Genomic DNA, 13,852 nt, shown 5'->3' with positions numbered 1-13,852 from the left:
CACTCAAAAGACATATTACCAATAGGCATGTGCATTTTGAAAAGGAAAACAACTCTTTCAACGAGATACTTTACTGGGAGACATGTCGTTTATGAATCTACCATATGAAAACACTTTGGCTTCAAAATTTCAACCACGGCAAGAGATGCCCATAAAAATATTTACATACCAACAAAATACCGTTATTTTAAACCATGCTTGGAAGAAGAAAAAGGAAGGAAATATGTGCTTATTATTATATATTTATATACAAGTTCATCTCAACGTGCCCATCGATCATTCGATGAAATAATTAGAGAAACAAGAAGCCATTACATTATTCCAGAAATAAAAAGATGCCCTGACATCCTTAGACAAGTAAAAGAAGGTTGCAACAAGGTTGAACCAATATGCCTACGTGCGGCCAGATCCTTGACTGGCTTCAATCACCATATGAATTTGACAAGTACTGCTCCTTGATCTTCTTTAGTCTCACAACAACGTCTTCCATCAATATTCTCTCCTTGGGCAATTCTTTGGAGCATAGTAAGCCCAACTCCAAAATAGATGAAACACACGTATGCCTTCTACTTAGGTCTTCCATTAGTCCTTCATTGGAAAAGGCATTGCTTGCGCTACAACCTGCTTCATCTCTCAAAAGGTTGCCATCCACAACATTCAACACTGCGGAAGGAAATGCTTGATTCACCCATTGTCTTAAACTCAACTCCCCACAAAACATGGCATCGGTGGGCTTCTTTCTTGTAAAGGCTTCTAGCAATAGTATTCCGTAGCTGTAAACGTCGCTCCTTCTTGATGCTGTTCCGTTTAATCCATACTCTGTCAAACAATACACATCCAAAATTGAATGTTAGTAGTAAGGTCTGTTTTTTTTTTTATCTCCATTTGGTGAATGAAGCAACTATCTGTATAATGGAATTTTTGCTATGACCAAGTGATGTTTTATTGTCGGAATGCTAGTACATTGCTAGAATTATGGTTAGAAATTTGTATACCTGGAGCCATATAGCCAATTGTCCCAGGTGCAGTCGCAGATGCTATGGACCTGCTAATGCCATGAAGCAGCTTGGCAATGCCAAAGTCAGAAACGTGAGCCACCATGTCTTCATCCAGCAATACATTACTTGGCTTTAGATCGCAGTGCAGCACGACCTCCAAGTGGTGGTGGTGGAGGTACTCCAGTGCCATCGCGACATCTAGCATAATGTTTATTCTTTCAATGAGGCTCAAGCAATAATTGTAGGAGTACAGCCATCTCTCAAGGCTGCCATTAGGCATGTACTGGAGAACCAAAGCCTTGAAGTCCAGATTAGAAGTGGCGCTGAGTATCTTGACAAGGTTCCGGTGCCGAGCCATGCGCAATGCTCGGCATTCTGTGTGAAAACTTTCGGTGGCTCCTTCAGTTTGCAAATTCAGAACTTTTATGGCTACAAGTGACCCATCATCTAGTTGTCCCTTGAACACTGACCCGAAGCTCCCGGTCCCTAGAAGATTGGCCTCACTGAAATTGTCGGTAGCACGACTGAGTTCATGGTAGGAAATCAATCTATGGTCAGGCACGTGTACTGTGTCAGCTGGAACTGCAGTTTTCTTCCTTCTTCTGTTCAACTTGGTTATCAATAGGTAGAAGCAAGCAGCCAACAGCATCGTAGATGCAATAACTGGGAGGGAATATATCAGTAGCCGTCTTGTCGATCTTGAATGAGAGACACCACCATCATCATGGAAGCAAGCTGACATTCCGAGTAGTGTCGCCCCGCACAATGCAGCATTTCCCATCAAAGATTGGATTGTGAGATTGGAGAAGACACCACCTTCTGGAACCTGTCCTTCTAACCTATTAAAAGAAAGGTTCAAGTTGTGAAGCAACGTGAGGTTGGCTAGGGATTTGGGAATGGCACCGGAGAAAGAATTGGATGACAGGTTCAATGACTGAATACTAATCAACTGACCAAGGGACTGTGGAATTGGACCTTGGAATGAATTGTGTGATATATCCAGATTTGCTAGCGTCAGGAGGCTTCCCAAAGCTTCTGGGAGCTTACCAATGAATCGGTTAGTAGAGAGATTCAATTCAACGATGGCATGTAGGCTTCCCACATCCGTTGGTAGGAAGCTGTCCAGAGAATTATGGGACAGATCTAGTACCAGAACATCGCTGAGGTGCCATATGCTTGATGGTATGGTCGATGACAGCAAATTGTTGGAGAGTGCCACGGATTGCAGTTGAGTCATGTTTCCAATAGAGTCTGGTATGGAGCCCAAAAACATGTTTCCATCGAGATGGAGCTCGCTTAAACTCCTTAATCCATCAAGCTGTTGCGGGATGGAGCCACCGATCCTATTATAGGCAAGATTCAGCATCTGTAGGTTCTCCATTCTAGTGATTGCTGGGGGAATGGCCCCCGTGATCTGGTTATCAAACAGGTACAAAGAGATGAGGTTGCTTAAATTGCCCAACCCAGAAGGTATCCTTCCCTGGATCTGGTTGCTGCCAGCATCAAATGTTAGAAGGTGTGTCGAGAGGTTCCCCATGGATTCAGGAAGATTTCCATCAAACCCATTTTCTGACATATATAGAGACTCTAGGCCCCTGCAGTTGGACAAAAAGGCAAGTCAGTCGAACCCTCCGCCCAAACCGTTCGCTTCTACATTAAAAAATTGTAGGGCCACCAAGTTCCCAACTGTAGCGGGCACTGTTCCCGTCAAGGCATTATGGGACAGGTCTACCCTATTGAGTTCGGAAGCGTTGCCGATAGAATTAGGGATTGCACCTGTCAGACGATTCACCGCTGCCTGCAAAATCTGGAGCTTAGAAAGTTGGCCAATCTGTGTGGGAATTTCCCCGTGCAGGCTGTTTTCGACCAGATCCAGTTTACCTAGTCTTGTGAGGTTGCTGAGGGCGCTCGGGATCTTGCTGTTTTAGAGATGTAGTCTCTTGCATGCATGTTTTGAATTAAAATAGTTTTAATTTCTTTTTTTTTTCGCTGCATTTTTGTTTTAATTTTGTATCTTGCATGCAATCCCCATTTTCTAAAACATACTTGTAGAATAATAAGTTTGCCAACTTAAAGACTTTTATTAAATGTCACTAGAACGTACAATTTTTTCCTGATCATAGAACCATTAAATGACCCTACTTATTTACCGACACTCAAAAGACATATTACCAATAGGCATGTGCATTTTGAAAAGGAAAACAACTCTTTCAACGAGATACTTTACTGGGAGACATGTCGTTTATGAATCTACCATATGAAAACACTTTGGCTTCAAAATTTCAACCACGGCAAGAGATGCCCATAAAAATATTTACATACCAACAAAATACCGTTATTTTAAACCATGCTTGGAAGAAGAAAAAGGAAGGAAATATGTGCTTATTATTATATATTTATATACAAGTTCATCTCAACGTGCCCATCGATCATTCGATGAAATAATTAGAGAAACAAGGAGCCATTACATTATTCCAGAAATAAAAAGATGCCCTGACATCCTTAGACAAGTAAAAGAAGGTTGCAACAAGGTTGAACCAATATGCCTACGTGCGGCCAGATCCTTGACTGGCTTCAATCACCATATGAATTTGACAAGTACTGCTCCTTGATCTTCTTTAGTCTCACAACAACGTCTTCCATCAATATTCTCTCCTTGGGCAATTCTTTGGAGCATAGTAAGCCCAACTCCAAAATAGATGAAACACACGTATGCCTTCTACTTAGGTCTTCCATTAGTCCTTCATTGGAAAAGGCATTGCTTGCGCTACAACCTGCTTTATCTCTCAAAAGGTTGCCATCCACAACATTCAACACTGCGGAAGGAAATGCTTGATTCACCCATTGTCTTAAACTCAACTCCCCACAAAACATGGCATCGGTGGGCTTCCTTCTTGTAAAGGCTTCTAGCAATAGTATCCCGTAGCTGTAAACGTCGCTCCTTCTTGATGCTGTTCCGTTTAATCCATACTCTGTCAAACAATACACATCCAAAATTGAATGTTAGTAGTAAGGTCTGTTTTTTTTTATCTCCATTTGGTGAATGAAGCAACTATCTGTATAATGGAATTTTTGTTATGACTAAGTGATGTTTTATTGTCGGAATGCTAGTACATTGCTAGAATTATGGTTAGAAATTTGTATACCTGGAGCCATATAGCCAATTGTCCCAGGTGCAGTCGCAGATGCTATGGACCTGCTAATGCCATGAAGCAGCTTGGCAATGCCAAAGTCAGAAACGTGAGCCACCATGTCTTCATCCAGCAATACATTACTTGGCTTTAGATCGCAGTGCAGCACGACCTCCAAGTGGTGGTGGTGGAGGTACTCCAGTGCCATCGCGACATCTAGCATAATGTTTATTCTTTCAATGAGGCTCAAGCAATAATTGTAGGAGTACAGCCATCTCTCAAGGCTGCCATTAGGCATGTACTGGAGAACCAAAGCCTTGAAGTCCAGATTAGAAGTGGCGCTGAGTATCTTGACAAGGTTCCGGTGCCGAGCCATGCGCAATGCTCGGCATTCTGTGTGAAAACTTTCGAAGGCTCCTTCAGTTTGCAAATTCAGAACTTTTATGGCTACAAGTGACCCATCATCTAGTTGTCCCTTGAACACTGACCCGAAGCTCCCGGTCCCCAGAAGATTGGCCTCACTGAAATTGTCGGTAGCACGACTGAGTTCATGGTAGGAAATCAATCTATGGTCAGGCACGTGTACTGTGTCAGCTGGAACTGCAGTTTTCTTCCTTCTTCTGTTCAACTTGGTTATCAATAGGTAGAAGCAAGCAGCCAACAGCATCGTAGATGCAATAACTGGGAGGGAATATATCAGTAGCCGTCTTGTCGATCTTGAATGAGAGACACCACCATCATCATGGGAGCAAGCTGAGATTCCGAGTAGTGTTGCCCCGCACAATGCAGCATTTCCCATCAAAGATTGGATTGTGAGATTGGAGAAGACACCACCTTCTGGAACCTGTCCTTCTAACCTATTAAAAGAAAGGTTCAAGTTGTGAAGCAACGTGAGGTTGGCTAGGGATTTGGGAATGGCACCGGAGAAAGAATTGGATGACAGGTTCAATGACTGAATACTAATCAACTGACCAAGGGACTGTGGAATTGGACCTTGGAATGAATTGTGTGATATATCCAGATTTTCTAGCGTCAGGAGGCTTCCCAAAGCTTCTGGGAGCTTACCAATGAATCGGTTAGTAGAGAGATTCAATTCAACGATGGCTTGTAGGCTTCCCACATCCGTTGGTAGGAAGCCGTCCAGAGAATTATGGGACAGATCTAGTACCAGAACATCGCTGAGGTGCCATATGCTTGATGGTATGGTGGATGACAGCAAATTGTTGGAGAGTGTCACGGCTTGCAGTTGAGCCATGTTTCCAATAGAGTCTGGTATGGAGCCCAAAAACATGTTTTCATCGAGATGGAGCTCGCTTAAACTCCTTAATCCATCAAGCTGTTGCGGGATGGAGCCACCGATCCTATTATAGGCAAGATTCAGCATCTGTAGGTTCTCCATTCTAGTGATTGCTGGGGGAATGGCCCCTGTGATCTGGTTATCAAACAGGTACAAGGAGATGAGGTTGCTTAAATTGCCCAACCCAGAAGGTATCCCTCCCTGGATCTGGTTGCTACCAGCATCAAATATTAGAAGATGTGTCGAGAGGTTCCCCATGGATTCAGGAAGATTTCCATCAAACCCATTTTCTGACATATATAGATACTCTAGGCCCCTGCAGTTGGACAAAAAGGCAAGGAAGTCGAACCGTCCGCCCAACCCGTTCGCTTCTACATTAAAAAATTGTAGGGCCACCAAGTTCCCAACTGTGGCGGGCACTGTTCCCGTCAAGGGATTATGGGACAGGTCCACGCTAACGAGTCTGGAAGCGTTGCCGATAGAATCAGGGATTGCACCTGTCAGACGATTCGCCGCTACCTGCAACATCTGGAGCTTAGAAAGTTGGCCAATCTGTTTGGGAATTTTCCCGTGCAGGCTGTTTTCGACCAGATCCAGTGTACTTAGTCTTGTGAGGTTGCTGAGGGCGCTCGGGATCGTTCCAGTGAGGTAATTGTTAGCCAAAGTTAAGAATGTGAGCTCTGACAAGGTTGCCAATTCCTCCGGAATCGCTCCACTCAATTGATTGAATGACAGTGACAGTACTTCAAGACGTGTGCATGTGGCGAAACTAGAAGGAATAGGTCCTGTTAGCTGATTCCTTGAGAGAGAGATTCGCAGAAGCTGAGGTAGCCCGAAGCTCTGATTTCCGATTACAGGAATGGGCCCTGATAGGTAGTTCTCTAGAAGGAAAAGGTACCATAGCTGAGACATATTGAAGATGCTAGGAGGTATGGGACCGGATAGCTGGTTAAGCTGAAGGACGAGGATCTTGAGTTGGGGCAGGTAGCCGACGCCCTCAGGAATGGGGCCTGAGAGGTCGTTACTGCCTAGGTCAAGGACGTTGAGCATGGACGCGTTGTTGACCAGGGATGGTGGGATCTGGCCAGTCAGGTTATTACCATCTAGATTTAGCTGCTTTAGAGCGGTCAGGCAGGCAAACTCTGGAGGAATTAACCCGGCGAGGTTGTTTTGTGAAAGTACAAGAAAGTTGAGCGCCGTGAGGTTGCTCAAGGTGATAGGGATCGCTCCTGTTAGACGATTCATGCCTAGGGAAAGTAATCGGAGGCGGTGCAGCCGTCCAAGAGCATCTGGGATGGGGCCAACGAGACTGGTATTGTAGAGGATGAGACGCGAGATGAATGAGAGGTTTGCAAGCCGGGGAGTGATCGTACCTTGGAGGGGGAAGGCACTGAGCACCAGGGCAGTCACTCTCTGGCGACGGCGGCTACAGAAGACTCCAGTCCAGCTGCAGAAGGAGGAGGTAGTGTTCCAGCTTCTAGCCAAGACGCCGTGTGGATCAGACACATGGTCCTTGAAGTCAAGGAGAGCAAAAAAATCGGTGATGTTGTTATGCGGAGAGGACTCCACTGGTTGGGAGTGCCATGGCGCTGATATTAATACTAAAATTGTCAATGATGAGAGAAGAGCAGGGACCTCCATCAGAAATGATATGAGAGAATTCTCTCAAAAGGATATTTGAGAGAAGGGTGGGGAGTGAGGAGAATACAGATTGAGGTGCTTAGGGAACTCCTGTATTCATTTTCCCTTTTAATAGCATCTTGTTGTGGAAAAACTGTTGGTTACCGCCAATAAGACACAACGATAGGAGTGGGGTGCCTGAGGCCGGAGTCGGATGCGTGTCAGACGGCCGCACATTTTTGGAATTTGATTTTACAGGACATACAAAACCCACCCTTTTTATTCATATATAATTACATCATCCCAAACTCAAACAATAGTAGATAAACAATAATCAACTTATCATAATGATTTCTAAAATAATTAAATATCCAATGGACTTCTAAGCAAAAGGTACTTTAATTTAAATCTAAGACATCCTTCCACTCCAAAATACCGATTGACCTCGTCAATGCATGAAGTCTACGATGTAGCCAATCTTAAAGGGAGGTTTGTCTCCGAGAGACGGGCTGGAAGAGACTACCATCAGTTGTATCCAAATAGGTGTGAATTGAGAGACTATGGATGATCAATCACGGAGGACCGAGAAGTATAGGTCAAAAGTCGTTTTTTTTTTTTTTTTTTGAGAAGTATAGTTCATAAGTTAGTCCAGACGTTAAGGGATACTGCACAAAAAGTCATCGAGATCGTGGATATTGTTGCAGTTTGATTGATACTGCCAGCTTTACATTATGACTAGGGCCAATCATGGCGTCCCAGAACCATCAAGAGAACCATCACCAGGACGGGTTTTTTATCTCTTCTTGGTGGAGGGCGGTTTATTTCCAACAAAAAGAAAAAGACAAAACCTTAATGCATGATGGGGGAGAGTCACAAATAGCATGCATAATAGGAGGTTTGACCAGGAATCCCACGTTGGCACAGGCAGCCTGAATTACTGGCTGAAATGGTATAGGCTTTTGGTGGAAGGGGGAAATGGATTTTTAATCCGGATGAAAAATTGAGGACCGAATTTGTATGCATCACTCACCGTGAAGAATAAACTTATCACACTCCTGATCGAAGATTATGAATTGAGAATCATGGCAACCGCCGCATATACATAGAAAACTCTTCCCATAAGCATGCAAGGTATCTTATCATGATATCAATGCTTCATAGCGGAATTATTAGTCAATAATTTAGATAAAAAATATAGCAATCCAAATTTTAGCTTTAATATCTCAATAAAGTCAACAAAGTTTCATCGGCCTTACATTAAATTCAATAAGACTTTCAACCTAAAATAAAAGTATGGAGATTCTACTTCTAATCACTTTTCCATTCATATCTTGTATCATCTCAATTTTTTAATATCTATAAAAATAATAAAATAAGAGGTAATGAGCTAGACAGTCCAATAAGCAATGATCATTTTCAATAGATTTTATCAGACATTTAAGTATTTAATTATTTATAGAAAATAAGCATATAGAGTTCATCAATTCGAAATCAATTTCGATTATGCAACATAGTTCATGCCAAATTCATTTCTTTTTCGAAAATTCGAGTTTCTTTTAAGATTTCAATTTCTTTCATTCTTAAGTTCTTTTCATCAACCATGAGCTATGATCATATTTTTCCTATGGTAGTGTCATAATATTGTGTATCTTCTTGTGGTGAGCTGCGAATCATCCGACAATAAAGTCCTTCGAAACCGCTGGTCCCGCTGGCGATTTGTCGCTGGTCTCTCTGGCGACATATCGCTGGTCTCGCTGGCGACATAAATCCTTAGAATAAATTAATTGCCAACGTATATGCCCTCTTTGGCGGGATCCTTTACATAGTCAGGTTGTCAATTCATATTGTTCTTATATCAGAATTCTTCATAAATCATATTTTATATTCTAATTTTGATAAGAAAATATATAATCACATAGTATCGAAGTTAATCAATATAATGCATCATAAAATCAATATGTTCAATCATGCTTCATCATAACATTTCAAATAAGATATTTTTATAACAAAATATCATTCATCCAATTCATGCATCGTTTCACAAATTATGTCAGAAAAATATATTATAATTTATCGATAAATTTAAAAAAAGTGAAACATTATTTACCTCGAACGCATTCCAATAATCCACATAATTCTATAAATTTTCTTCCAAAAATTCTGTTCGTAGATCATATTACGATATCCCATGATCAAACATCCACAATCCTATATAGGATCAATTTCAATAATTAGAAAGGATCGAAATAATTAAGAAAAATAGAATTGATGGACACCCATATCCTATCGTCCAGATTGGTCCGATCGTCTAATTTCATCTGGTCAAAATCTAATTAAGATATAAATGATCCAAAGTTTGACTGTCGATCAAATCAAATTCGAAGTAATAGGATTGAAAATCTTTTATTGGTTTCATAAATCATGTAGAGAGAGAAAATTAGAGGAGAGAGAATTCATGAGGTACAATCCAAATTAATTAGATACCATAGTCTAACATCTCGATTGGTGTGATCAAAATAATCTAATCAAGTCATGGTTAAATCGAAATCATGGATGATCAAATTGAGAAATATCGAGTCTGATCAAGATAAGTGTCAGTATGCTATCTAATAATCATGGATCAAGATTCTTCATTAGATCAAAAATATTAAAAAAAATTCTTATTGATAAATCTTTTTAGAGAGAGAAATCGATCAAGAGAGAGAAATAGTTTTAGAGAAAGAAAATGTTAGAGAGAAAAAAATTTAGAGAGAGAAAATTCATCTTGGACTCTTCAGACGATATGATTCAACAAATCCGATCAATCAGATCAAATCATGTTGAAATTATCATGTGGATAATTCAATAAAATTATGAAAAATAGAATCTTAGAAAATATTAAGTCTGATAAAGGTGGATGCCGGTATACCATTCGGCGTTCACAGATCAAAATTCATTATTAGGATCAATTTCAATTCATCATCATTCTTCTCAAAATTTTAGAAATCTTAGGAGAGAGAAATAATCTAGAGAGAGAATTTTAGAGAGAAAAAGTGGAGAGAAACTATTTATTATTATTTTTATTTTTTTTTTTATTTTTTTTCTTTTTCTTATTTTTCTTTTCTTTTTCTTTTTCTTTTCTTTCTTCCTTCTTCTTCTTCCTACGGTTTTTTTGAGGAAAAACAGGGGACCATGTGGTCCCTCCCTTATTCGATCGATCAAAGGCTGCGGCTTGTGTGGTGGTGGCCAGCGACAGGAGGGCTACGATACCGCAGCCTGGAGGAAGCCAAACCGACGGTCGGCGGTGACCATCGGTGTCGGAAAACCAAAGAAAAAGACGGTAGAAACAGTCTGAAACAGGTGAGTTTTTTTTCTCCAACGAAATCCAGCGAACTCGGTCACCGACGGTCGTGCACAAAGGCAAGAGAAGGAAGGGGAAGAAGGGAGGAAGAGAAGCCGGGGCTTACCTCAAGCTCCGATGACTGCTGTGGTGAGGAATCGAGGCAAGCACGGAAAGAGCATGCACGACTTTCACGAGCAATCTCCTGTGATGAACAGCGATTGGAACAGTGGGGGTTCCAAAAGGAGGGTTGTCCTTCTTATAGAGTGCCGGGGGAGGAGTCCGAGTCCTCCCCTGCTTCCGATCTCCATCGGGAGACTACACGGAAGGGACTTCCATTGGGAGTCCTATTTCTTTCCAACCAGCGCGTGCTGTGCACGCGCTGACACTTTTTTTTGATTAAGCTTTAATATCCGTGATGAATATTACAAAACTGAAATGATATAAGCTTTGTCTTTTCTTTTATCTCTATTGAAGTTGTACAAAACTAGGAATTATAGCATTCAGAAGTAGAGCACTTGTAAGACTGCATAATTTAATACAATACTAAATGTCTATGTAGTTGGTGGAAAAGAGCTGCTTGCATTGTTTGGGATTTGTGCTGCTTCATTAATCTGTTATCAAATAATTATCATTCTAAATGTTCTCAGGGATTCGACAAAATGTTTTTCACCGCTGATCTGGCCTCTGGGAATTCTTTCACCAAGTCCTTGATCTTTCTACCTGAGCAACTTTTAGCTTTCTCAAGGCACTTTAGAACATACGAAAAGCATAGAGTTCACAGTGCTGCCATGTTCGAAATGTGGTCCCAGCAGCTCCTCATCTCCGGCGGTGTCCGGCGGATCTGGCATGCCTATCACGAAACGTAAGATATTCTTAGCTTCCAATAATGCAAGATCTAAAAACTAGTTTGAAAAGAATTACAGATTTTCTAGATTTCCTTCTTTCAGACATGAAAGCGTGGATATATAGCCAAACAAAAGACAAATTAAGTCCCCCAAAATTGAAGTAATTCTTCCCCATGCCTTCTTGTCTGGCAGTTAATGTATCTACATAACGACAAGAACAGGGCCGGTCCTGACATTTTTTAGACCTAGGGCTAAATGAAAAAATGAGACTTTCTTTATTAAAAATTAACATACTTTAAATATTAATTATCATTGAAAAATTAATCTACATGCAATAATTTTTTATAGATATATTCGTTAAGCAGTATATAAAATCGATCATTAACCTATTTAATTATTTTCTTATTATAATATTATAGAAAGTCATCCTTGCATCCTATTGGAACATCAATACAAGGTTTAGGCCTGGGGCCTGGGGCGGTCGCTCAGTTTGACCTGCCCCAGGGCCGGCCCTGGACAAGAATAACATTTTTAAAGTCTTCACAAGCCAAAAACTTCGTTCGACTAGATGGCTTTCTTTTTTTTTTTTTTCTTTGGTAGAAGATTAAAAGGCTTTTAACCACCGATTCCTAGTAAAAACCTATGCTGTCAATTTATACTAGAAAAATATTATATCATATTATATTTTTTAAAAAATCTTAATAGCCGATATCATAATCCAAATCATCCAAAAAATCATCAATAAAAATATGTAAAAAATAAAAATAATCATGTCGATAATCACATATCTATTAAAATTGGCCACGAAAAATTAAACGTAGAAGTAAACATATATACAGAAATCTATGTATAAAAATCTTTACTGCTATCAGTAATTGATTCAGACATAGTAATCGATAAACTACTCTATCTATGAATTTAGATGTTCCGCTCGACACCTTGTGCAGACAATCATGCCTCTATATGATTAGGATAAAATATTAAAATCATAGATGATTATGGACAGTGGTAAATTATGATAAAAATTTCTAAACATCATAAGTTCAGGATCCCTCCTAGGGTCCATCGATTGATCTAGGTTATCTAAATATCTAAACCTTCCATTGGTCCACAAGATTCTTAGAAAAAAAAAATCCATGAAAAGAGAAAAACAATCTAGAGAAAAAAAATTTTAGGGAAAGAAAATAGAGAAAGGAGAGAGAGCACAACTCTCTCTTTTTTTTTTCCTTTCCTTCTTTTCTTTTCTTTTCTCTTTTTTTTTATGGTTTTTTTCTTTTCTTCTTCTTCGTTGAAATAGGGAAAGGGGAAAACATTGAAGCCGACCACCTCCCATGGTAGTGGCCCCCACCAAGCGGCAACCCCCAGTGGTGGCGAACCCATTGGATTTTAGATATTTTGCATGTAGATTTCAAAATAATTTTGAAAACAAGCAGCGGAAGACAAGATTAAATCAGATTTAATCCAACGCATGCATAGATCTAAATCAAATACCTATGGATCTAATTCATAAATATGATGATAAACAAAATTAAGAGCAGCTGATTTCAGAGAATAAAATAATTTTGTGGTCGAATCACACATCTGAATCGTTGAACTCCTTCAGATTCGGATCCGAGGATGTCTCAGGTTCTGACTTAGCCACATACATGTCCGCCTCTACAGGTATCCACACGAAGCCTGATCTGATCGGAGGCTCTTTGATCTTCCTATAAGATGTTAACTCCCTTACAAAGATCACTTCTTTGATGGTTGAAAAGGACCTTCTTCAATCTCTAAGACTATCTCAAAGAAGAAGAAGACTAGAAGGAAGAAGAAGAGGAACTAGATCACGAGAACCCTTCTCTTTCTTTCCCTTCTCTCTTCTCTCTAAAACCCAATGCCCAAGAGAAACCCCCGCCCAAGCTCATACCCTAAAGAAGGTTTTTTCCTACCTTTTCCGTATCCCAAAGCCCCCTTATTTATAGATGATGTCCATAAGTTGTATAGGGTTTAGGTTTTGACAAGGTCAAACACCTTATCAAACTACAACTCCTATTTTGGTTCATAACCAAACTGATTTGATTCCAAATCAAATCAAATTTGAAAGGAGAGCAAGATAGGATGTGTGGAAGGCTTGGCACGATGTTTTGGATGTGCAAAAATCATGGGGATGTGGTATTTCTATCAGCGTGGACATGTAGGACGCATAGAGATAGAATCCTTATCCAACTAGGATTCCTTTTAGGGGCTGATTTAAATCTAATTTAAATGTGTTTTAATCCTAACCAACTTAGAATTAGGTAGCATCCAATTTCAAATTTTTTTTTATGTATGATCCCATAGGTTCTGTTCTATCTGGTAATGAGATATACTATGATCTCCATCATAGTATCATCGAAATACCTTTCGATGGACTAAAATAATTTCAACTCACATCCAACAAGGATCATCGATCCAAAATGATCCTAGTGAGTTCTTATAATCTACTAGTGATACCTAGTAGCATGTAGTGACAATCTAGCAGAATAGAAAATAGAACCTCTAAATGTAGTTATCGTATGATTCAGTTCCTCTATTGTGAGTCTCGATGAGATGGAGGTTATGAAAACTCATCAAACCCCAACATTCGTCATATGAAAGATTCGATTAGCTCAAGTCCA

At 40.2% G+C, this 13,852-nt stretch overlaps 1 protein-coding gene and 1 pseudogene across 1 annotated transcript; both read right to left on the bottom strand.

The window, feature by feature from the left end:
• Positions 1 to 314: 314 nt before the first annotated feature.
• LOC105035038 (uncharacterized) lies at positions 315 to 3,180 on the bottom strand (annotated as a pseudogene).
• A 232-nt stretch (positions 3,181 to 3,412) lies between these two features.
• Positions 3,413 to 7,286, bottom strand: LOC105035048 (uncharacterized). The gene is made up of 2 exons (XM_010910440.4): positions 4,145 to 7,286; positions 3,413 to 3,970 (listed from the first exon to the last, which is right to left on the bottom strand). The coding sequence occupies exons 1-2, from the start codon at positions 7,065 to 7,067 to the stop codon at positions 3,573 to 3,575; spliced, it is 3,321 nt and encodes a 1,106-aa protein (XP_010908742.3). The 5' UTR covers positions 7,068 to 7,286; the 3' UTR covers positions 3,413 to 3,572.
• Positions 7,287 to 13,852: the final 6,566 nt, after the last annotated feature.

This window comes from Elaeis guineensis, chromosome 9 (assembly GCF_000442705.2).
Source record: "Elaeis guineensis isolate ETL-2024a chromosome 9, EG11, whole genome shotgun sequence".
Lineage (NCBI taxonomy): Eukaryota > Viridiplantae > Streptophyta > Magnoliopsida > Arecales > Arecaceae > Elaeis > Elaeis guineensis.
The sequence above is the reverse complement of the archived record's forward strand: the minus strand, read 5'-3'. Positions and strand labels throughout refer to the sequence as shown.